Raw genomic sequence first — 27,500 nt, 5'->3', positions numbered from 1 at the left:
TGAGTTAATACTGATGAACTCTTTACACAGCGGCCTCTACCATCAGTGTGTGAATGTGTATGAATGGATGAGTTAATACTGACGGACTCTTTACTCAGCAGCCTCTACCATCAGTGTGTGAATGGATGAGTTAATACTGATGGACTCTTTACTCAGCGGCCTCTACCATCAGTGTGTGAATGGATGAGTTAATACTGATGGACTCTTTACTCAGCGGCCTCTACCATCAGTGTGTGAATGGATGAGTTAATACTGATGGACTCTTTACTCAGCGGCCTCTACCATCAGTGTGTGAATGTGTATGAATGGATGAGTTAATACTGATGAACTCTTTACACAGCGGCCTCTACCATCAGTGTGTGAATGTGTATGAATGGATGAGTTAATACTGATGGACTCTTTACTCAGCGGCCTCTACCATCAGTGTGTGAATGGATGAGTTAATACTGATGGACTCTTTACTCAGCGGCCTCTACCATCAGTGTGTGAATGGATGAGTTAATACTGATGAACTCTTTACACAGCGGCCTCTACCATCAGTGTGTGAATGTGTATGAATGGATGAGTTAATACTGATGGACTCTTTACTCAGCGGCCTCTACCATCAGTGTGTGAATGTGTATGAATGGATGAGTTAATACTGATGGACTCTTTACTCAGCGGCCTCTACCATCAGTGTGTGAATGGATGAGTTAATACTGATGGACTCTTTACACAGCGGCCTCTACCATCAGTGTGTGAATGTGTATGAATGGATGAGTTAATACTGATGGACTCTTTACTCAGCGGCCTCTACCATCAGTGTGTGAATGGATGAGTTAAAACTGATGGACTCTTTACTCAGCGGCCTCTACCATCAGTGTGTGAATGGATGAGTTAATACTGATGGACTCTTTACTCAGCGGCCTCTACCATCTGTGTGTGAATGGATGAGTTGATACTGATGGACTCTTAACTCAGCAGCCTCTACCATCAGTGTGTGAATGTGTATGAATGGATGAGTTAATACTGATGGACTCAACTCAGCGGCCTCTACCATCAGCGTGTGAATGGATGAGGTAATACTGATGAACTCTTTAATCAGCGGCCTCTACCATCAGTGTGTGAATGTGTGTGAATGGATGAGTTAATACTGATGAACTCTTTACACAGCGGCCTCTACCATCAGTGTGTGAATGTGTATGAATGGATGAGTTAATACTGACGGACTCTTTACTCAGCAGCCTCTACCATCAGTGTGTGAATGGATGAGTTAATACTGATGGACTCTTTACTCAGCGGCCTCTACCATCAGTGTGTGAATGGATGAGTTAATACTGATGGACTCTTTACTCAGCGGCCTCTACCATCAGTGTGTGAATGGATGAGTTAATACTGATGGACTCTTTACTCAGCGGCCTCTACCATCAGTGTGTGAATGTGTATGAATGGATGAGTTAATACTGATGAACTCTTTACACAGCGGCCTCTACCATCAGTGTGTGAATGTGTATGAATGGATGAGTTAATACTGATGGACTCTTTACTCAGCGGCCTCTACCATCAGTGTGTGAATGTGTATGAATGGATGAGTTAATACTGATGGACTCTTTACTCAGCGGCCTCTACCATCAGTGTGTGAATGGATGAGTTAATACTGATGGACTCTTTACACAGCGGCCTCTACCATCAGTGTGTGAATGTGTATGAATGGATGAGTTAATACTGATGGACTCTTTACTCAGCGGCCTCTACCATCAGTGTGTGAATGGATGAGTTAAAACTGATGGACTCTTTACTCAGCGGCCTCTACCATCAGTGTGTGAATGGATGAGTTAATACTGATGGACTCTTTACTCAGCGGCCTCTACCATCAGTGTGTGAATGGATGAGTTGATACTGATGGACTCTTAACTCAGCAGCCTCTACCATCAGTGTGTGAATGTGTATGAATGGATGAGTTAATACTGATGGACTCAACTCAGCGGCCTCTACCATCAGCGTGTGAATGGATGAGGTAATACTGATGAACTCTTTAATCAGCGGCCTCTACCATCAGTGTGTGAATGTGTGTGAATGGATGAGTTAATACTGATGGACTCTTTACTCAGCGGCCTCTACCATCAGTGTGTGAATGTGTATGAATGGATGAGTTAATACTGATGGACTCTTAATTCAGCGGCCTCTACCATCAGTGTGTGAATGTGTATGAATGGATGAGTTAATACTGATGGACTCTTTACTCAGCGGCCTCTACCATCAGTGTGTGAATGGATGAGTTAATACTGATGGACTCTTTACTCAGCGGCCTCTACCATCAGTGTGTGAATGGATGAGTTAATTCTGATGGACTCTTCACTCAGCGGCCTCTACCATCAGTGTGTGAATGGATGAGTTAATACTGACGGACTCTTCACTCAGCGGCCTCTACCATCAGCATGTGAATTGATGAGTTAATACTGATGAACTCTTAACTCAGCAGCCTCTACCATCAGTGTGTGAATGTGTATGAATGGATGAGTTAATACTGACGGACTCTTTACTCAGCAGCCTCTACCATCAGTGTGTGAATGTGTATGAATGGATGAGTTAATACTGATGGACTCTTTACTCAGCGGCCTCTACCATCAGTGTGTGAATGGATGAGTTAATACTGACGGACTCTTTACACTGCAGCCTCTACCATCAGTGTATGAATGGATGAGTTAATACTGATGGACTCTTTACACTGCAGCCTCTACCATCAGTGTGTGAATGGATGAGTTAATACTGATGGACTCTTTACACTGCAGCCTTTACCATCAGTGTATGAATGGATGAGTTAATACTGATGGACTCTTTACACTGCAGCCTCTACCATCAGTGTATGAATGGATGAGTTAATACTGATGGACTCTTTACACTGCAGCCTCTACCATCAGTGTGTGAATGGATGAGTTAATACTGATGGACTCTTTACACTGCAGCCTCTACCATCAGTGTATGAATGGATGAGTTAATACTGATGGACTCTTTACACTGCAGCCTCCACCATCAGTGTATGAATGGATGAGTTACTACTCTAAATAAAAAGAGCTGCATTTGATACAGATCCAGTAAATTCAGTCCTTTCAGATTGTCAACAGGATGTTGGTTTTAGGCTCATTATTGCTCAGTAAAATTAAGTAATGAAAACGTTGTGTCTGTGTTGTGGCGGCCACAGCAGGAAAGTGAGTTCAGGAAACAGACACATTATTCACCATAACTTTGACCTTTTATTCCCCCTGACAATCTGAAACTGCTCCATTAGGATTTCTTTTCTTTAGTATGTTCTTCACCGGCGTTAAGTTGATATGTTATGAATCTGTGGAACAACATGTCACACAGTTTGGGACGCTGCTGCATCGTCTGCCTTTTTTTTTTTTAAGGTGGTATTTTGTGGGCAGTGGATAGCGTCTGTAATCAGGGACAGAGCGAGTGAGGAATGACATGCGGGAAAAGAGCCACAGGTCTGATTTGATTTGGCCGTCCGCTCCGAAGCCTCTGTACACGGGACCTGAAAACTAATCCACTAGGCCACTGGCCCCCCCGTTGCTATTAGATATCATGTCCTGCCTCCTGAGACCAACGGGAACGCACAGACGGAATGAATTTATAGAAAATGGTGAGCCATAAATAAGAGTTTGTAGCAGCTGTTTAAAAGAAACTACAGATTCTTCAGACCGTGTGTTTGTTAACAACCTAGCTGCTGACTGTAGATGTGATGTTGAGGTCTGAGTGATGCCGGTGAAGAGAGAGAGTTGCAGTAATCTAAGCAGGAGAAGATTAAGGCGTGTTTTCAGAGCTCATTGTGTTCGACTGTTAGGATGAATCAGATTTTTGTTTCTTAACTGAAAGAAGCAGCTCAGTGATGTGAGTCAAAGTTTAAATGTTGGTCAAAAACAGAACACAGAGGTTCATAGAGGAGGACTTGATGTTGGTCTGATATGAAGGCTGACCCCCTTACTAAAGTGATCAGAGCCGATTATTACAATGACCTCATTTTAATGGAGCTGAAGGAAATCTGGACGTGTGTGCATAACGTGTGAAGATTTCAGAGACAGCCTTCATGAAATGTTTTCAGGGTATCTTTTTTAAAGGTCTCATATTCTGTAAAATCCACTTCTCCATGTTCCTCTAACTCTAACATGTGTCTCTAGTCCGTCTACAAACCCCCCAATGATGAGAAAAGTCCATCCTCTCTGTCTTCTTCCTTCTCCACTTTTCAGAAAATGTGTGCTCAAACAGGCTGTTTGGCGATTTTCCCTTCATGACATCACAAAGGGCAGTAGCCCCTCCCCCAGGTGGGTGACACTCCCACAGCTAGGTGTTTGTTCTGCCCTCTGAGTCTGCCTTCTCACCGTAAACAATAGGACATGGAGCGAGAAAGACCGAGTACACCCGAGCCCTTCCAGAGAGGGGGCGTGGTCATACACAGCTCATTTACATATTTAAAGGTACAGACACAGAAACAGCCTGTTCTGAGCAGGGCTGAAATAGAGGGGTTTATAGACATGATCAAATACAGGATCAGAGTGGATTTAGAACAAGAAACTTCACACACATGTTTTGAGGAGCTCTGACACTTATTCAGATTCAATTAAATTAAAAACATCCGGAATCCAAACTAACTACATAAAAACAGTAAGATAAGAAACTGTAATTCAACACCCTGAATTAAACTGAAGAAGAAGAGGAGGATGTGTGCACATTACAAACTCAAACAGCCGGAATCATTAAGTGTTGATTTGTTCTGTGTGATGATCCGATGAGCTGCGGGTTCTCCCACGCTGCCTCTCCTGCAAGACGGAGCTGTTGTTGGTTTCTTACAGGATCTCAGAGGTGAAGAAAGCGGCTGCAGCAGCTCCTCTGAGTGCACACGTCGAGCTGTTTGGGATACAACAGTAGTGGATATTGATTTTGTACAGTTATTAGTAATGTGTCATCCCACAGGCTTGTAGAGAACACGCAGCCTTTTTTCAACGTGGTACCCTTAAGAATAGACTCCATTTAGTGAAGGATTAAGTATCTCGGGGTCTTGTTCACAGTGAGGGTCAGATGGACCGTGAGATTGACAGACGGTTTGGCTCAGGGTCGGCAGTAATGTGGGCGTTGTATCAAACTGTTAAGATAAAGAGGGAGCTGAGCCTGAAGGCAAAGCTCTCCATTTCCCACTCGATCTTCATTCCAACCCTCACCTGTGGTCATTAGCTTTGGGTAGAGACTGGAAGAATAAGATCGCAGATACAAGTGGCTGAAATGAGTTTCTTCTGGAGGGTGTCTGGGCTCAGCCTCAGAGAGAGGGGGAGGAGCTTAGACATTCAGGGGGAGGAGCCACTACTCCTTCACATCAAAGCAATCACTTGAGGTGGTTCAGGCATCTGATTAGGATCCTCCTGGACGCCTCCCTTTGGAGGTTTTCCTGGAGTTCACTGGAGGGATCATATATCCTGTCTGGCCTGGTAACACATCGTTTTACTCCAGGAGGAGCTGGAATATGTCGCTGTGGAGAGGGACGTCTGGGTTGACTTACTTCACCTGCTGCCACTGCGACCTGACCTGAAGAGGAAGAAGATGGATGCATGGTGTATGGTTCTTTCTATGTGTTGTACTTCACAAGTGTTAACATAAATAAACAGCCAGCCAAACTCCTTTTCAAGAGCCAGGAAGTGAGCGTGCTTGCTCCTTTAATTACTTCTTCAAAGTAGACAAGATGACAATGAATCAGAGTGAAACTAGAAAAGAAAAATACAAGCTGCATTTAGTAGTTGGCTATGAAACAATAGTAGAGTGTAAATTTACATTAAACTCCTATAAACTTAGAATAAATGTAGATGAAATGTCTCAATATAGACGATCAAACAACAAGTTAGACTTACAGCCATCGCTTTCTGAAGGATTCACACCGAGGAGGACTTTGGATTCAACATGGAAACCCTTACAAACACCACCATGCTCCTTCTCTGTTTACACACGTTCTACTTCCTGTTTCCTGCTTCCTGTGTCTTCACAGATTTCAAAATAAAGGAACAATAACCTTTTATTCAAATGACAATGAAACTTTGTCCTTTAACATGTAAAACACATCAAGGGCAGAACAGATGGATAAGGACATAAGGACACCTTCCAGACAGTCTGACACAGAACACGCTGCAGTTCAAAACCTCAAAGTTTCTGCAGGACATCAGAATCCGTCTCTGTCTTTAACTGAGCCTGACAAACTAACCAGTTCACATTACTGTCAATAAGTACATCAATACTCCTGGTTCATACGAGCAAAATGAGCCACCGTACTTGCTTTAGATATGAGCCTGCACGTTTGTCAGACAGTGAGGAGTCAGAGTATCCTCCCCCTGTGTTGATGACTCCTCTCCTGTGTTATTAGTTTAAAGGTTTGACTCGAAGCGTCTCGACCGGTCATCTCATTCTTCTCTAATCAGCTCTCATGTTTGACCCAGTTTGACTTTCTAAGTGTTTGTGTTGGCAAACCTTCACTCTTAACGTTTATATAATCTGTCATAAATCTTTCAACGCGCTCTGAGGACTTTTTTCCTGTGGTTATGAAACCGTCTCACTTTGACACTGATGCTCGACTAAGAGCCGCTAAAAGCACAGCAGACCACTTTGAATAACTCTAGACGTCATTCTGAGGCGTAACGCAGGCGTTTGTTTTTTTTTAATATAGTGTAGGAAAGAATGAAGACGATGTTGATGAGTCACCCTGCACTCTGAGAAGTCATATACGTCCCTCTGCGACTGACTACAAACTTCTCAGGGCTTTTAGTGAAGGTGAACGATGAAGGACTTTTTCTAGATCTGAAAACAGCACAACTAAACGTGTCATGCTAGTGACGGTTGATCGCCCTCATCAGCTGATTTGCTTCAAAGCATCCTATTGGCTAATAGCCTCCATGCCGTCTTATTTAGACTCTTTGCTGCCTCCTCTCCGACCCAGCTCCTCCTTTCATGCTGCTCTGACTGAGTCAATGTCGGGATGTTGTCTTTGATGCTCTGTTTGGAGTTCTGCAGCTCGCTCTCTCTCTCTCCCCTCTTCCTGTCAGCACCTGTGTTCACTTCCTGTCAGCACCTGTGTTCTGCCTCTGGTCACTTCCTGTCAGCACCTGTTCTCTGCCTCTGGTCACTTCCTGTCAGCACCTGTTCTCTGCCTCTGGTCACTTCCTGTCAGCACCTGTTCTCTCCCTCTGGTCACTTCCTGTCAGCACCTGTTCTCTCCCTCTGGTCACTTCCTGTCAGCACCTCTGGTCACTTCCTGTCAGCACCTGTGTTCTGCCTCTGGTCACTTCCTGTCAACACCTGTTCTCTGCCTCTGGTCACTTCCTGTCAACACCTGTTCTCTGCCTCTGGTCACTTCCTGTCAGCACCTGTTCTCTGCCTCTGGTCACTTCCTGTCAGCACCTGTTCTCTGCCTCTGGTCACTTCCTGTCAGCACCTGTTTGTTTGCACTTCCTGTCGTTGTCTCCTCCTCTCTCTCTCTCTCTCTCTCTCTCTCTCTCTCTCTCTCTCTCTCTCTCTCTCTCTCTCTCTCTCTCTCTCTCTCTCTCTCTCTCTCTCTCTCTCTCTCTCTCTCTCTCTCCTCTCTCTCTCTCTCTCTCTCGTGTTGTTCTTACTCGTCACTTTAGATAGAAGCGTTTGATGAATGAATTGTATAAATATTGGAGATTGCATCGTCTTAAAACACGCCACACTTTAAAGTGTTGGATGGCGTAAAGGAAACCTTGAGTTTCATCAAACAGATTTATTTCACTCTAAACTGATGAATCCAAAGTGTCCTGATTTAGACGTCCTCGTGTCGGTGAAGTTTTGACTAAATCAAAGCAGCTCATTTGCATATTTCCTCCTCGCTGTGATCCGATGTGGCGCTCTGAGTCCGTCTTAAAAAAGAAGCAAGGGCTGATGGGAATTTTTAACAAGTGGGTTACCCAGTTTGTCGTGAGGACAGTTCCTCTTCCCGTCGTGGTTCATTTTCTCTACAGCTGTTAGTCACCGGAGCTCGTTAGAGCATCAGTGTGTTCTCGTCCTCTGGAGTCAGACCTGTGAGAGCGTCAGCAGAGTGAACTTTCCGACCTGTTTAACATATCCGACTAACTGGAGCTGAAACAACGCGACCGCAGCGGAGGAGGAGAGCATTGTGGGTAATCAAAGCGCTGAGGCTAATGGACGGTCGATGGTGGACGTACAGAGGTGTCACAGTGACCTCTGACCTCTGGTCCACATTTGTTTCACCCTCCTCCTCCTCGTTGTGTGACGAGGAGGAGGAGGGTGCTGCTGTGATGACCTCCTACACAAACAGTCGTTTAACATCAGCCATCACACAGAGCTCAGCGTGAAAACTTTTTTGTGCAGGCGTGAAAGCCGTAGAAGTGTGTTATTATCTGTAGAGGTGACGTGTAGTGTTGGTAACCATGGTAACAGGAAGTCTTCTGTACGTGCTGAGAACGTGTAAGGCCCGGTGTCCACCTATAGCGCTGAGAGTGAAAGTGCTGCAGTTCCGTCCTGTCGCTATGACAACAGTCTGTTGACAACACTCTCTCCTCCTTAAAAACAAGTAAAAAGAGACGCTGGCGTGTGTGCGTGTGTGCGTGTGTGTGTGTGTGTGTGTGTGTGGGTGTGTGTGTGTGTGTGTGTGTGTGTGTGTGTGTGTGTGTGTGTGTGTGTGTGTGTGTGTGTGTGTGCGTGTGACGTCATAGATCCAGCTGGTTAACATCTGGATGTTTACATGAAGTGTGAAGTAACATCCAAGGACGAACGCAGAGAGAGGACATATTGAAGTTTACCACGCTTACTAATCCGCTCACATCGCTTGACCTTTGACCTCTGCGGGTCACATGTCATCTGTTCCCACGCTACCTAGGAGACGCAGAGGTGGTCACAAGTTACCTTTCAATCAGTGTTCCATTTCCCAGCAGGCTTTGGGGCCACTTGACCTCTTGACCTGTTGTTGCAGAATTTCTATTTTGTGCCTTAATTGTAGAGACAGGACGAGTCAGAAACCAGGGAGAGAGAGAGAGAGTGGAGTCACAGGTCGGATTTGAACCTGGGGCCGCCCGCTTGGAGGACTATCGCCTCCGTACATGGCGGGCATCGCCTCAGCCAATTTTTATTTTTTTAAATGCAATTTAATGTTTATAATTCTTTTAAAAAGAGGCGTTTTCCATCTAATCTTGATTTAAAATCCAGAGTCTGCCCAACCTGAGACCGAGACTAGACCGGGAAAAAATGCTTTCGATTCTGAGACGAGAGAGAGACTTCAAAAAGTCTTGAGACCAAGACCGGCGCCCCCCTTTGACCGCTTCTTTCTTGCTGTCGACGTCGATTTGAAGCTGCAAACGTCCAGCTGTTGCCGTGGTTATTTCAGCTCTAAGACTGATCTCTGTGGAGTGAAAACTGTCCAGAGTTCATCACAGTGTCATATAGAGAGCGTTTGATCGGCAGGTCACCGAGCGCTGGAGATGTTCTCAGTAGAGTCGGTTTGTTTTCGGTTGTTTTCGGATGTTTGGACAGAGGGACGGAGGGCGAGCTGTTTGTGATTGTTGAGAGTTATTTCAGCCTTCACAGCCACTTCCCCTCAGAGAAATCACACACCATCTCCTTAATCCACAAAAACCACACACACACACACTCGGGGGTGTACCCTACCCAGGCTTCCACCTCATGAATGCTTCAGGATTGAACTTTTCCTTTTGGGTTAATTTGTATTCAGTATTATCTTAAATGTCTACAGAGCTGGTCTCTTGATAGAAAAACATCTGTCATCCTAAAGCCGGGCTGTACAGAGATATTTAAACAGAATGTTTAACCTGCAATCAGATGTGACCTGTCAGAATGCACTAATATCAAGGACTGTAGTATCAGCAAGAAGCTTGACTTCATCCAGGATTTATCTCTATTCAATATTAGCTTAACATATTGTTTAGAGCAGTGCACTTGTTGGGGTTGTATCAAGTCAACTTTGGTTATATTCTTTAATAATTATACTTAATTATTAATAATATAAATAAAATATCATTAAACTATGTTTAATCTCGTTTTGGGGCACCAACCTGTAATCAGGTAAATATAACCAAAATATCACTCAAATCAGTCTCAAATTAGTTATTTAATTACTAATATTATTAATAATGAATAACTATATTTAATAAATTGAAGGCGTGAAATCCGTACACAAAGCCTTCGCACCCAGCTTATATCACAATGTAAATACACCAGTAACCATAAACAACTGCTCTCTTAAATTATAACAGAATTTATTTAAACAAAGCAACATCAATCCAAAATCAATGAACTTAATTAAACAAATAACTATTATAAACTAATCTAAGCAAACAAACATTATCAAGCAAAGGCTTGTGGAAGGGGTGTGAATGTAGGTGTGTGTGTGTGTGCGCGTGTGCGCGCGCGTGAGAATGAAAGAGAGAGAGGAGGGGGAAAAGGGGGAGATTACACGTGGTCACCCTTCCGATGGCACACACCTAACAAAGGCCTAATGTGGCCTTAAGGTCTAAAAGAGACCGAGTTCAGCCCTACACAGTCTGTGTCTCTGAGGCGTCTGGATAGCCGCGAGTGTATAGATCTCTGTGCGTAATGGCGCGGTGGTGGAGTTGGTCTCCAGATGTACGTTTACACAGGAATATGTGTGTGTGTGTATGTTCGTAGAGGGGAAATAAAAGAGAATAAAAGAGAAATGCGTGCCTGAAGAGGCCGGATCACAGTCCGACTCCAGCGCCACAACTCGGAGTAATTCCCTTCATTCACAGAAACAAACCAATAGCTGAATTCAGGTTAATACAGCTTACACTGGCCTTTCTGATCAGAAGAGTAATACCCGGTTATAACGCTGTTACGCTAAACACATATAGGACGCAGCGGTCCGAAACAACAAGAGTTTTAAACAGTTAAAACTCAGGACGCAGGTCCAACAAAGATAAAAATTACAGTTTCTGCTTCGATCAACAATTGTTAAAAACACTCTCTAAAGCTAATTCTGCCCAGACCTAATTAAGCCTCACTTGTGAATCGCTTTGTCCGCGATTGGTGAAAGGAAAAGAGTCCGGCGATGGAGCAGATCTTCTGTCCGTCCTGGTGCAGAGGCGTCTGATGGCGGCGAGGGTCCCTTACGGCGAGAGCGGCTTCGTTATGTTCTCTGTCGAGTGGAAAGATGTCCTTTGATGTCCTTTCGTTGCAGGACGGAATAAGACCGTTATCTTTCTGATAATCTGTTATAGTCTGACGCTCTCCGAGAAACTGAGATGCGTTCACTGGACAGTCCGAGCTCGGAATTTAGAACACTGCCAGCCGCGGATTACCTGCGCGCCAAAAACTTAAAACAAAGGAAGATGGTTGCAGGAAACAGGAGATCTTCTTGGGTCTCCGAACACTTGAAGTCAGCGCGTGGAAAGAGGAAGAACAATGGAAGTCTCAGAGTTTTGGAGCCTGGCCTGCTCCATGGGGGGTCTACCTCAGGTCCCCTCCAATGAGGAGAGAGAGGTTCCGGTCCCCCCTTACTTCACGCGTAGGTGTGAAGTACCGCAGGGGATTCTGGGATTAAGAGTCCTTTTAGGCCTCTTTGTGATCTCAGAGTGTTGTTTTTATCTCTGCTCTGTAAGGTGACCTTGAGAGTTTTGAAAGGCGCCTTTAAATAAAATGTATTATTATTATTCAGTGAATAACTCAAATGAGGCTTTTACAGAGGTGCAGGCCCAAGTCCATTGTTTGACTGTCCTAAGCCTGCGTGGCCCAACAGCACTAAGTTCAAATTCAATTGTATTTATCATATATATAATAATATAATAATATAATATATATAATAATAATCTGTAACTTTATCACCTGTGCTGAAATGTTAAGTAAGCAGTTAATAATGGGTTTACCTTAACCAGAGTCAAAGTTAAAAGACAACATGTCTCTGCACATGTCACCCATGACTTCATGCAGGATAAAGAATCAACTTAACTCATCAACCTTTGACTATTTCTTTTTCAGAAGAGATCAGGTAGGAAACATGTTTTTCTACATAGAGTAGAAGCTCTTCTTTTTCTAACTCTCTTCATAACTAAAAAAGAGTTTCTAGTTTTTACGAAATACCCCTGTTTGTGAGTTTGTAACGACGCCAACGCCCCCTCTTACGGAGGTGCATGAGAGCAGGCTCACACACACACACACACACACACACACACACACACACACACACACAAACACACAGCCTCTGAGCCTCTGGAGACAAAGCAAACAGAATTAAACCGTCTGAAAGTTTAATGATCTCTGAGGGGGAATTAGATCGTCAGTGCGGAGCATTTGATAATTACAGAAACAAAGATTAGAGTCTGTGCGCTCACTCATCATCAGCCTCTGTTTTAGTGACCCTCCGTTAATCTCCTCCACGCTCTCTGTTCAGTCTCTGATTCTCCTTCAGCCTCGTGTGATTTACTAAACTTTGGCGTTTGACAGGAGACGTGGCGGGGACTCGATCTGTACGAGCGGTTTTAGAGGAGAATAGAGTTTAATCTGAACTCATTCTGTTTTCTCTCGTTGTCGTTCGCAGGCTCAGATCGCCTTCCTGCAGGGCGAGAGACGCGGTCAGGAGAACCTGAAGAAAGACCTGGTGAGACGGATCAAGATGCTGGAGTACGCCCTCAAACAGGAGAGGTGAGTGAACACACACACACACACACACACACACACACACACACACACACACACACACACACACACACACACACACACACACACACACACATTTACACACACTCACACACACACACACACACACACACACACACACACACACACACACAGAGACACACACACACACACACACACACACACACATTTACACACACACACACACACACACACACACACACACACATTTACACACACTCAAACACACTCACACACACACACACACACATTTACACACACTCAAACACACTCACACACACACACACACACACATTTACACCCACTCACACACACTCACACACACACACACACATTTACACCCACTCACACACACAGACACACACACACACACACATTTACACACACTCAAACACACTCACACACACACATTTACACACACTCACACACACAGACACACACACACACACACACATTTACACACACTCACACACAGACACACACACACACATTTACACACACTCACACACGCACACACACACACAGACACACACACATGCGCGTTAAACTGACACATGAAAGGTCAAAGGTCCCTCAGCTCTCACCATCGCTCCTCCACTCTGATCATCCGGTGCAAAGAGCAACACAGGAGCCTCATTGGTCGACAGAGCTGTCAATCAATACTTATTATACTCCTTCTTTGAAAACAAGCTCAAGTGATGTCAACAGAACCAATCAGAGAAGATGAAAGATTTTCAAGAAGCACTTTTTAGGTCGGGTACAATCACTTCTATCTGAACCACTTCTCTTGACCGCTTCCATCGCTGCAACACCTGTTGACCTGATAACTGCTCTCATATCTGACAAACTGAGGGGCGTCCAAAACGGCCGTGTGAGGGGGTCGTCTTAAAAGCGCCTACCTTCTCTGGTCCAAACAAATCCAGAGCATTCAGGAGCAGAATGTAAAGTTAGAAGGAGGACATACTGGCTGCTGCATTGTTGTCAGAGAAGCCAGCACTTCAACATGTTTCCTTAATGATCAGAGAGTAAGATACCTTTATCATCTCACTCTCTACACAGCTCACTGAGTGGACCTTTATGTTCAACATGTCTCCCAGTGCGACCCTGTTGGTGATGAGTTCTGAGTGAAACTGAAGCTGAGACCACAAAATGACCTCAGACGGTGAAAACACAGCAGAGTTTATAATCTGATGTTTGTCCTCCGATCAGCCCGTCGGTGTGAAATCGATCCGTCCACCTCGCAGAGCAGCTGATCCTCTTATGGCACAATGAGAGATAATCTGATTAACTCCGTTTGGTTGTCTGAGTGTTTGATTGGCAGGTCTGGATGATGTTCACTGAAGCGTGTGCAAGAGGGGGGGTGGGGGGGGTGGGGGGGTGTGGGGGGGGGGGTTGTGTGAAAACTCAAACCCCTCATTAACATATTAAACCAATCTGCTGGTTGCATCACACCCCAGAGAGCTCATTTATCAAACTGTTTTATGACATAGTTAGGGTTGTGGTCCAGTGGTTAGCGCTGTCCCGTCACAGGGAGGAGGTTCCTGGTTTGAATCCCCATCTGACGGGAGCATGTAACGTTGAAAGAGTCCATTAAACATCCTTCTTTTGTGACATATGTTTGTTTCTTTGTGTGTCTGTTTCAGGGCCAAATATCATAAACTGAAATACGGGACAGAGCTGAACCAGGGAGAGATCAAACCCCCCAGCTACGATTCAGGTGAGACGCTTTCTCTCTCTTAGTTTAAAAATATGTCCTTATTTACACTTGAAGAGCTTTTATCTGGGCCAATCAAGACACTCTCTCTCTCTCTCTCTTAATATGACATAAACAGGTGAGTTGTATAAACATTCAGCCCGTACAGGTGAAGAGAGAAATGAGCTCTAGAGACCCAAACTGACTCACTGCAGGAGACAGACTCTAGTGGACACTGGAGGAACTGCAGCTGTAAAGTTAGACATTTTAACATAGAGCTCTATGGGGACTGACTCACTGCAGGAGACAGACTCTAGTGGACACTGGAGGAACTGCAGCTGTAAAGTTAGACATTTTAACATGGGGCTCTATGGGGACTGACTCACTGCAGGAGACAGACTCTAGTGGACACTGGAGGAACTGCAGTTATGCATTGTCTTAAATTAAAGATTTTGGTTAATGCTTGGGGTAAATAAAAATAAGTAAAGCAGGAAGTTATAACGGTAAAGGAGCTGTTCTGAGGAACTTACTTTAGGAACTGGAATTTATTGCACTTCCACACATTTTTCAGCCTATTTCCTCTTAATATAGCACAAAGATCTTTGAAGACAGTGTGGAAAGAGCTCCTTGTTTTCTGCTTCTTTAACCCCCCCTGAGTTTATAAAGAGGCGATCAAGGATCTGATCACAGTGCCTCTTGGGCGCCCCCCTGTGGACAAATCTGTGGAACATAAGGGGACATTGGGAGATTACATATCCCATGATCCCATGTGGGGACTATTCAGGGTCTCCCAAGAGGAGCTGCAAAATCAGTCTGGGGAAACCAACAAATGGACTCCCCCGCTTTGGGAATAAATGGATGGATAGAAACATGTTGAGAACTCAATCTCTCTGTCTATGTCTCTCTTTCTCTCTCTCTCTCTCTCTCTCTCTCTCTCTCTCTCTCTCTCTCTCTCTCTCTCTCTCTCTCTATATCTCTCTCTCTCTCTCTCTCTCTCTCTCTCTATATCTCTCTCTCTCTCTCTCTCTCTCTCTATATCTCTCTCTCTCTCTCTCTCTCTCTCTCTCTCTCTCTCTCTCTCTCTCTCTCTCTCTCTCTCTCTCGCGCTCTCAGATGATGGGAATGAGAGCGAGGCTCCCAGTCCTCCAAATAGCAGCCATCAGCTCAGCTGGAAACAAGGACGCCAGCTGCTCAGACAGTGAGTTTACACACACACACACACACACACACACACACACACACACACACACACACACACACACTCACTAATTTAGACTTTCAGTGTCATGGGACAGTGGACGTTGTGTGTGTGTTTAAAGTGTGTGTGTGTCTAAGGAAAGAGAGCAGCAGAGTCAATCTTCTTAATGGAGATTAACACTTTAAATGAGAATCAAACACTAATCCACTATGAGCACCTCTTAGCCGACAGATGTGGAAGAATTACTCACAACTGTTGTTAAATTCAGAGAGAGGGGGTTATCAAAGTAACACAAACTATGACCTCTTAAAGGCTAAATCCTTATTTATCAGACTGAAATTAACGGAGCATGTCTGGCCTTAAGCAACGCGCTAACAAGTGTGCTTCTCACAGACTCAGATTAGCTGCTAACTGTTGCTAACATGTAAATAAAATAAAGTTCTGATGTGACCGGTTGTAAAAAGTGGAGGTCACACTTGTTGGACGGTCTGTTAAAAAAGTTAATAAAGCTCACAGAGAGAGACAGATTATTAGTCTGATATTTACAGGGACAAATCTCCAAAAGGCTCAAACGCGGCCCAGAGGTCAAAGGTTAGGGACTGTGTTAGCTGAGGTGACACCTAGCAGACAACTAGCAGCTCCCACCTGTCACTTACAGTGGGTACGGAAAGTATTCAGACCCTTTACATTTTTCACTCTGTTTCATTGCAGCCATTTGCTAAAATCAAAAAGTTCATTTTATTTCTCATTAATGTACACTCAGTACTCCATCTTCACAGAAAAAAAACAGAAATGTAGACATTTTTGCAAATTTATTAAAAAAGAAAAACTGAAATATCACATGGTCATAAGTATTCAGACCCTTTGCTGTGACACTCATATTTAACTCACATGCTGTCCATTTCTTCTGATCCTCCTTGAGATGGTTCTGCTCCTTCATTGGAGTCCAGCTGTGTTTAATTAAACTGATTGGACTTGATTAGGAAAGGCACACACCTGTCTATATAAGACCTTACAGCTCACAGTGCATGTCAGAGCAAATGAGAATCATGAGGTCGAAGGAACTGCCCAAGGAGCTCAGAGACAGAATTGTGGCAAGGCACAGATCTGGCCAAGGTTACAAAAGAATTTCTGCAGCACTCAAGGTTCCTAAGAGCACAGTGGCCTCCATAATCCTTAAATGGAAGAAGTTTGGGACGACCAGAACTCTTCCTAGACCTGGCCGTCCAGCCAAACTGAGCAATCGTGGGAGAAGAGCCTTGGTGAGAGAGGTGAAGAAGAACCCAAAGATCACTGTGGCTGAGCTCCAGAGATGCAGTAGGGAGATGGGAGAAAGGTCCACAAAGTCAACTATCACTGCAGCCCTCCACCAGTCTGGGCTTTATGGCAGAGTGGCCCGATGGAAGCCTCTCCTCAGTGCAAGACATATGAAAGCCCGCATAGAGTTTGCCAAAAAACACAGGAAGGACTCCCAGACTATGAGACAGAAGATTCTCTGGTCTGATGAGACCAAGATTGAACTTTTTGGCTTTAATTCTAAGCGGTATGTGTGGAGAAAACCAGGCACTGCTCATCACCTGCCCAATACAATCCCAACAGTGAAACACGGTGGTGGCAGCATCATGCTATGGGGGTGTTTTTCAGCTGCAGGGACAGGACGACTGGTTGCAATTGAAGGAAAGATGAATGTGGCCAAGTACAGAGATATCCTGGAAGAAAACCTCTTCCAGAGTGCTCAGGACCTCAGACTGGGCCGAAGGTTCACCTTCCAACAAGACCATGACCCTGAGCACACAGCTAAAATAACAAAGGAGTGGCTTCGGAACAACTGTGTGACCATTCTTGACTGGCCCAGCCAGAGCCCTGACCTAAACCCAATTGAGCATCTCTGGAGAGACCCGAAAATGGCTGTCCACCAACGTTCATCATCCAACCTGACAGAACTGGAGAGGATCTGCAAGGAAGAATGGCAGAGGATCCCCAAATCCAGGTGTGAAAAACTTGTTGCATCATTCCCAAGAAGACTCATGGCTGTACTAGCTCAAAAGGGTGCTTCTACTCAATACTGAGCAAAGGGTCTGAATACTTATGACCATGTGATATTTCAGTTTTTCTTTTTTAATAAATTTGCAAAAAATGTCTGTGACGATGGGGTGGTGAGTGTACATTAATGAGAAATAAAATGAACTTTTTTGATTTTAGCAAATGGCTGCAATGAAACAAAGAGTGAAAAATGTAAAGGGGTCTGAATACTTTCCATACCCACTGTAAGGAGGCCACGCCCCCTAATTCTACATCCCTTTAAGCCTTAATATAATGTAAACAGGTGAGTTGTATACCAGGCTGTAAACATGTTTATTTTAACATGGGGCTCTATGGGGACTGACTCACTGCAGGAGACAGACTCTAGTGGACACTGGAGGAACTGCAGCTGTAAAGTTGGACATTTTAACATAGAGCTCTATGGGGACTGACTCACTGCAGGAGACAGACTCTAGTGGACACTGGAGGAACTGCAGCTGTAAAGTTGGACATTTTAACATGGGGCTCTATGGGGACTGACTCACTGCAGGAGACAGACTCTAGTGGACACTGGAGGAACTGCAGCTGTAAAGTTGGACATTTTAACATGGGGCTCTATGGGGACTGACTCACTGCAGGAGACTGACTCTAGTGGACACTGGAGGAACTGCAGATTTCAGCACAATATGCATTTACATTGTTCAGCTTTTTACTTACTGCTTGGAGGGAACTCGACAGACTTGACCTGGTGTGTTCTTCTCATGTGCGGGACTCGAAAACGTGTGTGTGTGTGTGTGTGTGTGTGTGTGTGTGTGTGTGTGTGTGTGTGTGTGTGTGTGTGTGTGTGTGTGTGTGTGTGTGTGTGTGTGTGTGTGTGTGTGTGTGTGTGTGTGTGTGTGTGTGTGTGTGTGTGTGTGTGTGTGTGTGTGTGTGTGTGTGTGTGTGTGTGTGTGTGTGTGTGTGTGTGTGTGTGTGTGGTGACAGTGAATGGTGGATTGTGTGAAGGCGTCGAGGCCTCCTGCGATCGGAGAGGCTGGTACAGAGAGAGAGAGAGGCAGACTTTCCTCTCTCTCTCTCTCTCTCTCTCTCTCTCTCTCTCTCTCTCTCTCTCTCTCTCTGTGTGTGTGAACAAACACACTGGATGTTTTTCTGTATAAATCTCCGTCCCCTGAGGATTAAACCTCTCCATTAAGCGCTGCTCTCAGGTCATTCGAGTCCTGCTGTCCCAGGGACAAGGTACAGTACAGAGATCAGTTTGAACTTTTTTTAAGTACATGGCTTCTCTTCTGTTGGGGAAAAGTTCACTTTTGCTGAAGGATGATATAGCTAACATTTAAAAGCATGTAAATGTTAGCTAACCTCAACTCAGAATCCTCCAGATTAGTTGTCATATCAGGCGATGATGTCAAATAACAATCTTCTTTTTGATTTTTTGGAGCCACAAAATGCTTCATGTAAAGTCTTTAAAGTGACTAACCTTTTTATCATGATTAAGATGAAAGTCAGTGAAATGTAAGAAATATTTCAGGTCAGTCTGATCAGCACTTCGCTAACTGTCGCTGAGTAAAATTTGTCTTGATGCAAATGTTTCATCTCTGTGTGCAAACATTGACAAACTGTGGATCCACATTGATCTCAGTTCAAACGGGTGGCGTGGCCCTTTAAGGAGTCCCTCGCTCCATTGATATAATTGTGGTGTTGTGCAGCTGTGCGGGTCACAGCGTGGCACCAGAGGAAGAGACCGAGACACAGAATGAAGAGGGGCGTTCAGGGACCTCTCAAATACGATCCTCTATCTTGGTTTAAAGTCTTTAGGGATGTGACAGAATGTTTTAGTTCATTCTACATTTTACAGAACAACGGAGAGATGGAAGAACAAAAGATGTGAACAGAGAGCTGGTTCAAGTTTATAATCGACCTCCTGCTGTCTGATCTAATCAGATATGAGCCTGTCTGACCTGTCTCCCTTCTCTGTCTCCTATCTCTGTCCCCGTCTCCTATCTCCTGTGTCCTTTCTCTTTCTCCTGTCTCCTATCTCTTGTCACCTTCTTCTTTCTCTTGCCTCTGTCTCCTATCTCCTGTCTCCTCTTTCTGTCTCCTGTCTCCTCTTTATGCCTCCTGTCCCCTGTGTTTCCTGTCCCTGTCCCTGTCCCTTATCTCCTATCTCCTATCCCTGTCTCCTATCTCTGTCCCCGTCTCTTGTCCCTTCCTCCTCTCTCCCTTCTCTGTCTCCTGTCTCCTCTTTCTGTCTCCTGTCTCCTATCTCTTGTCCCCATCTCCTCTCTCTTGCCCCTGTGTCTTTTCTCTGTCTCCTGTCTTCTATCTCTTGCCTCTGTCTCCTATCTCCTCTTTCTGTCTCCTGTCCCTGTTTCCTGTCTCCTCTTTCTGTCTCCTGTCTCCTATCTCCTCTTTCTGTCTTCTATCCCCTGTGTCCTACCTCCTGTCTGTCCTCAGATACCTGCAGGAGGTTGGGTACACAGACACCATCCTGGATGTGAAGTCTCAGAGAGTCAGAGCACTGCTCGGCCTCACCGGAGACTCAGGAGAGAAACCTTCAGACACTAAAGCCGAACCCATGGTCAACGGCACCGAACCGTCCTCTCTGAAGGACAGCGGCATGGTCAGGTACGAGATGGAGGCGAGAGAACTACAGAACCCTAAATGTAGACCGTCTTTGGAGTAACACCTTTTATAGTTTCAGTCTCTATTCCTCTCGCCCTCCAGTAAACCGGACATGTCCGACTCGGCCACCGTGTTGGAGGCCTTTAAGTTCATAGAGAGCGCCGCAGCAGAGTTCAGCGATGATGATGACGAGGAGGACAGCGAAGGAAGGGACAAGACCATCTTAGACCTGGCTACAGTAAGACATGAGCACGAGAACATTCTTAGGAGTTCAAATTGACTCATGCCTTGGCTTCAAAAATCACATTCAAAAAGTAGAAAAGTTCATATAGAGGGAATGCACATGGCATCAAGGTGGACGGAGTTACTTCACTTTAACTTCTATTTTTATTTTTAATAAGTATGTTCCCGTCCCCTGTTTTCTGGAGCTGCTGTAATGCACAAATTTCCCCCACGGGGGATCAATAAAGTTTATCTTTATCTTTATCTTTATCTTTATCTTTGAGCCAGCAAGTGGCAGAAAGCTTGTATTGGTTTCAGGATCCAATAATAAGTAAGCAGTAAACGGCTTTAAATCAGATGAGATTACCGCAACACACCTCCAGACCAGATCTTGTGCTTTGGTCCTCCTCACTTTGCATCGCTAAATTGGATGCTATGGAGGAAGCCTAAAGCCCCGAGTAATCTAAGCTGAGAGAATCCGCTGGAAAGTAAGGGACTGCCCTGTTGAGGTTGATGCAGAGGCTTTGTGGGCTGGTCAACCACCAGGCTTCTGAAGGACATGGGGGTTCATGAGTAGGCCTTACGGCAGGCCATCAATGAGGAGAGGTACTACCTTAGCCTCCTAACAGGGTGAGTAGAGGGAGGTAAAAAAGAGGGGGGCACACCTGGGACGCCAGATGTTGCTGATGAGCCCTTTGGAGGTCTCGTGGGCCTGTCATCGAAACACCTAGGATGCATGGTGCCCACATGATGACCCCAGTGATGTTGTAGCCTCCCTTTATCTCCCTTACCAAGACAACGCTCCCTAGAAACCCTCAGCAGGCATGATCGTCCCCACTCACATCATCTTAGGTTATAATGCAGGTTACAACGGATTGTATCATCTAGTCCTTAAAAAGAAAATTTAAAAATTTGCAGCACAATTTTTAGCTACATTTGCATTTGAATAAGTAAGAAATCATCATGCATTTTTTTATGGCAGAATTTCTCCTCTGCACACATTATTGAGTGGATCAGACATTCATTTCCTGATGTTTTTAAACTCTGAGTGAGGAAGTTTTGAGTCTCCTTTCACTTTTTTTTTTGCCTAACGTTCAGCAGATGGTACGAAAGAAACAGTCGTCCACACCTTCCTCCACGACCTCAGACCTCAGCGATGACCCCGACACGGAGGAAGCTCTGAAGGGTTTCGATTTCCTGGCGAGTCCAGACGAGCTGGACGGATCACCCGAGTCCAGGAGTGGGGAGGACAGCGGAGAGTGGGGTGAGTCAGCAGAACATTAAAACATTGTGATCAGGGTTAATGGGATTAACTGATCAGGACTTTAAGGCTTTTATTCTTTCGGAACTATTTGAAAAGTTAAGAGGAGCTAATATAGTGCCCTGTGGTACTCCGCTTCAAAAGACTGCAGTTTCGTGACTCGATTTCACATGATCCAAACTAAAAGATGATTTTAATTACCTACTGTACTTTCTATATATTACAGTGTTTCTCAACTGGTGGGTCGGGACCCAAACGTTGGGTAGTAGAGAGAATCTGTCCCATGATTCCCCGCCACCCTCTAAGTCGTCTTTTGTTATTGTTTTTGATTGAGAGCCCCCTGGTGGCAGAATTTACATACCATGCGTTTAACATGGGGTTAAAAATGTATTAAAATAACAGACGCTAACTTGACTTAACTGAAATTGAACTGAGGTTTATATAATATCAGCTGAACAAAAACGAAGAAATCCTAACTCACTACTGATTCGGAGTAGAATTGATTTTACTGTCCTGTAACAGGTGTATCATCGGTGGTCATGTCCAGCACAGTGAAAGCAGAACACAAACCTGTCCAGCACAGTGATGCTCCTGCACCAACACACTTCCTTTCTAAATAACACTCGACAAAATAAAGTTTCCAGCTGGTGACCTGTCGTCCCCCGCAGTCTATTCAAAATCCCCTTTTTTCCTACCGTTACTTAGCAACACATTCAATGTCGTTTTTGGCCAATGACAAAAAAGCGAACCCCACGCAGTGTGTGACTCAACACTTCACGGTCCAGATAGTCATACAGGAGTGCTGACTCAATGCAGCTCTCACTCTCTTATCGAGGTGTTGAAGCCTGAGAGGAGCTGAAAACGGTTATTTTTTTATTTTTTGTTTAAGACGTTTCCGTTTCTAAAAGCTGCATCTTTCAATCATGAAACTATTAAATGATAAGTAGTTTTGTTTCCCATCAGAGAACAAACAGGACATATTAAAGAGGAAAAGCGGGAACAGCCCCTGCGTTTGGCTGTTTCACTTATGAAACAGATTTGTCATTTCTGAGTCTTTTCTTCTTGAACCTACGCCACCTCCTCGACCCATCGCGTCACTCGCCCCAGGCTACCAGGAAGGATGATGAGATCCTTCCTTTTGTCTCCGCTCGCAGTTGTCGTGGCAGCGTTCAGTCCTGCAGACTCCCCCTCAGTGATTTCTGCATGTTTTGTCATCTTTACCCAGTGACCATCTGCACGCAATGTTTATTTTTATCACCGTCTCAGCTCTCGGCTGAAGTTGAAGGCTTTTTTTGTTTTTTGTCTGAAGATTCAAGAAGTGACAGCAGCAAAATCATCATCTCCAGGCTTTATTTTCAAAGCAGAGATGAATGTTTAGACTTTATAGTCTCCACTAGAGGGAGCTGTTTTACACCGACTTTAGACTTACGCCCCCCACAGGCGAGGCAGCAGAATTATATCCACTCCGAAACTCACCTGCTGCGCTGTAATTGGCTGGAGGAAACACACCAACTCCGCCCAGAAATGTCCTGAGTCAACCAGAACAAAGCAGAATAGTAAAATCCAGTCAGAGGACTCTGCAGACACAGTCACCACCACACATGTATGGAGGCCCAGAAGGGACAATGGAGCAGCTTCACTTTAGGAGAAGTCTGTATTTTATTTTGAATGAACCAGCCAGCTTCACTTTAGGAGAAGTCTGTATTTTATTTTGAAGGAGAAAGCTGCAGACATACGAGTATTTGGGCCACGTAAAAAAGTTGGAACTTTTCAAGATAAAAGTCAAAATTTTGCACAGAAATTTAGTTTATGTTTTACCAATATTTTATTTTGAAGGGGAATATCCGAAAGAGCAGCCAATCGTCTGCTCTGAAATGAGGAAGTATTCCTCATTTAACCGTAGCGTTTAACCGTAAACTCAAATGACTGCTTTATCATCCTGCAACTTTATTCTTGCACCGTAAGAACTTTATTCTGAAAATCTCAGATTATTTATTGTTTGTTTACGAAGCCAGATTGCTCCATCATAACAAAAGAGGCAGACGTAACCCTACTCTATCGTCCCTCCTCTTCCTGCCTGCCTCAGTTTGTTCATCACGGTGAAGTTATGTTTTGTAATGCATCCAGGCACTCACCACAAGTTTCTACCTCACCTCCTCCCTCATCCCCTCCTCCTCCCCTCCTCCCCTCCTCCCCTCCTCCCCTCCTCCTTCCCCTGCCGGCCTGTAGAGAAGGAAGAGCAGTCTCCTCTGGGTGAGCTGGCCTGGGACGTGGACCAGGGACTGATAGCCCAGCTCAAGGAGCAGTACAGGAAGGAGCGCAAGTCCAAGAAGGGGGTGAAGAGTAAGTCCTGACGCAGGCCTGGAGCTCATCCTCTCTCCTCACTCCATTTTATTTTTCCTCCTCTGAATCTGTCCCCTCGCCCCCCCATCTCCCTTTCTCTGATGTACAGAGAGAGAAGCAGGCAGACAGCCCTGGTTCAAATCCGACCTGTGGCTCCTTTCCCGCATGCCAGACCCCACTCTCTCTCTCCCTGATTACTGAGTCCATCCTCTGTCCTGTCTCTGCACATCTTACAAGTGAAGACACAAAACAATAAATTACACTTCATGTCACCTCATTTGTGTGACTTAAAACTAAAATTGAAATGTTTAAGTTATTCATAAAGAAAAGTTAAAACTTCATCCATCACTGAAATATGCAAAACGTTTAAAGGTGACATATCCTCCTCCTCTTCTTCAGTTTAAATAAGTGTCAGAGCTCCTCAAAACATGTGTGTGAAGTTTCTTGTTCTAAATCCACTCTGATCCTGTATTTGATCATGTCTATAAACCCCTCTATTTCAGCTCTGCTCAGAACAGGCTGTTTCTGTGTCTGTACCTTTAAATATGTAAATGAGCTGTGTCTGACCACGCCCCCTCTCTGGAAGGGCTCGGGTGTACTCGGTGCTTTCTCGCTCCATGTCCTATTGTTTACGATGAGAAGACAGACTCAGAGGGCAGAACAAATACCTAGCTGTGGGAGTGTCACCCACCTGGGGGAGGGGCTACTGCCCTTTGTGATGTCATGAAGGGAAAATCTCCAAACGGCCTGTTTGAGCACACATTTTCTGAAAAGTGGAGCAGGCAGAAGACTGAGAGGATGGACTTTTCTCATCATTGGGGGTTTGTAGACGGACTAGAGACACATATTAGAGTTGCACGATATGTGACCTTTAAATGTCATGGAGTAGTTCAGCCTTTTGTGGCTGAAATGAGTATTGCAACAACAACAGAAGATTACAGAATATTAACAGACACAAAAATCTACTTAAAATAATCTATCACAAACACAAAATAGAACGCTAGTTTGATCAGACAAATGGATCACCAGACTATTTTTTACCTCACTGACCCATCAGGGCCTCCATAGAGCTAAAGATAAATCTCCCTTTATTCTGATCTGTTATTGAACATCTGTGTGTAAATCATTCGTTTCCATTCTTTTACATAAAAACATGAATCCCTGGGTCCAGTGCAGTCACTGATGAATCCTCATGATTCATGTCTTCATTAACCCTTTATGTTTCTGTGTCAGTGAGTTTCCATGTTTCTTTTCCTCCTGCAGACTTTTCTTCTTCTTTCTGTTTTCTGACTCTCCAGATTTATTTTCCTTCCTAAAGATAAATTTAAACTTTATTGATCCCCCATTGGGGGAAATTTCTTTGTTACAACAGCTCAAAAACAGTAGTGTAATTAGTAAAAATAGAAAAAAGTTAAAAAACAAACATATTTACATTAATTAAATGAAACAAGAAATTACAATAGAGATAAAACAATACTAGGCATATACTATAAACACTTTCACTTGTGGAAAGACAGAGGACAGTTCTTATTTAAAAAAACAAACACAGTGTGTAGAATTACTGATTGTGATTGTGAACATTATTAGAGTCCTCTCGTCTGTTTCCATCCTCTGCAGAGCTGCTCTTCTCTTCTATCCTCCATGCTGATTTTATTTTCTTCTTTATGACGATTAAACTCATTTTGCTAACGTTTCTCTTTACCATCTCTGTCTCCCAAACGTCTTTCCTTCACGTTGTTCCCCCTCCTCCTCCTCGTCCTCTTCGTCCCCCCCCTCCAGGACCAAACCGCTCTAAGCTCCAGGACATGCTAGCTAACCTGCGGGACGCTGAGGAGCTTCCCTCCATGCAGCCGCCCGTCACGCCGCCCTCCCGCCCCGCTGTGCCCCGCCTGGAGCAGGAAGGCCGTCCTGAAGAGGGTAAAGTCTCCTATTAAACACTCAGCACTCAGTCTTAGAGGGTTTTTAGAGACTCTCTGACCCCCCAGCTGTCTGTGTTTTACGTCTCCGCAGAAGCCATGACCTTCCTGCCGTCCTCAGGGAAGTCGTTCATCCTGGGCCGGGTGGACGAGGCGGTCTCCAACGAGCTCGGACTGGGAGAACTGGCCGGACTCACCGTGGCCAATGAGGCTGAGAGTCTGGGCTACGATGTGAGTAAACCGATCCATCAGCTGGATCCACTGAAAAGAGCGGGAAACGACACGTCTGAGCTTGTTCGTTACGATCGCTTTCATCATTTCTTTTCAACTTTGTCTTTGAAACATGAGTAGGAGTCGTAGGTTTCACTACGTTGAAACTGATGAAGTATGAAGTTGTCTGAGTCTCGACAGAGCAGCATCCTCTTTGCGGATGTTGCGCTCTCCGCAGTCAGGTTGTCGTGGTAACCGCTGAAACGAATTCTTCTGAAGTCACGTTTGATCACGTTGGTTTCGGTGAGATCTCTTTACTACAAACAGCAGGTGTGTGTAGGGTTTGCAAAAGGAGAGAACATTTTCCAGAAGCTTTCAACGGGAAGTTAAGCTTGGGAAATTTTGGAAATCTTCCAAATCGTATTAATACCAAACATCAAATTTTATAAATATATTACCCCATAATATCATCAAAACTTACTTCACGTTATGTAGTCAACGGGCTGAAATGTGTGGCTTCAATACAGAACAAACCATATGACGTATTTTGTAGTCCAACCCTGAAGTATCATCTCCATGGGGTCTAATGAGAATCCTCCTCTGGGATGTTTTCATTGGATTTTGGATCATTACAGAAAATAATCTCTGTGGTAAACACACGTTTCTGAAGCGTAGGCGTTTTGTTCAGCAGGATGATCTTCACAGATGAACGCCATTTTTATGATGTTTGAAGAGTTAATGCGGCCGACAGAAGTAAGAAGCTAACGTTATGCTAAAGCTAACTACACCACGGTGGGATGATTGTGACATCACTAGCATTATGCTTCAGACGATCTCTGATAAACTAATCCACGTAGTTTAATAAATAGTTTACTAACATAATCTTCACCTTAACCTAAAGATTAAACCTACAGGAGACATCTCCGACTAGTGAGAGAGTTCCCGCCCTCTGTGTCCGGCGTGATGACCTTTAATGTCCCCGACAACCACTGTAGTCACATTTAGCCGCTTGTTAGCAACCGCCTTTTTAAAGACGAGTAAAAACTTCAAACTTCACAAGTGGAGGTATTACCTAACGTAGTTTATGTGATCTAACAAAACACCAACATCTCTTCAGCTTGTGTTAACCACAGACCTTATTTCAGGAGTCTAACCACAAACACATTCAAAATCCCCGTTGACTTTTAGACGTTAGACCCCATGGCGCTAACATGCTAACTTACTTCCTGGTTTTAGGACTCATTCCTGTGGCGCTCTATGGTGGAATAGAATAGATATTCAAGTGTCCTTCTGGTTGTTTTAGTCAAAATTATGCTAAAATATATTTTCCACAACTAA

The 27,500-nt window shown here is 44.5% G+C and overlaps 1 protein-coding gene across 1 annotated transcript in view; it reads left to right on the top strand.

Moving 5' to 3' along the window:
* strn (striatin, calmodulin binding protein) overlaps window positions 1–27,500 on the top strand; it is a gene marked incomplete at its 3' end in the record, with an annotated part of 39,990 nt that overhangs the window by 11,199 nt on the left and 1,291 nt on the right. Inside the window, 9 exon segments of the mRNA XM_065960207.1 lie at window positions 12,557–12,660; window positions 14,319–14,392; window positions 15,482–15,566; window positions 20,043–20,213; window positions 20,313–20,448; window positions 21,531–21,696; window positions 23,923–24,036; window positions 25,816–25,953; window positions 26,047–26,183. Of these exon segments, the coding sequence (XP_065816279.1) occupies window positions 12,557–12,660; window positions 14,319–14,392; window positions 15,482–15,566; window positions 20,043–20,213; window positions 20,313–20,448; window positions 21,531–21,696; window positions 23,923–24,036; window positions 25,816–25,953; window positions 26,047–26,183 (1,125 nt within the window).

Source organism: Labrus bergylta, chromosome 1 (genome assembly GCF_963930695.1).
Source record: "Labrus bergylta chromosome 1, fLabBer1.1, whole genome shotgun sequence".
NCBI classification, from domain to species: Eukaryota; Metazoa; Chordata; class Actinopteri; order Labriformes; family Labridae; genus Labrus; species Labrus bergylta.
This window is presented reverse-complemented; position numbering and strand designations above follow the sequence as displayed.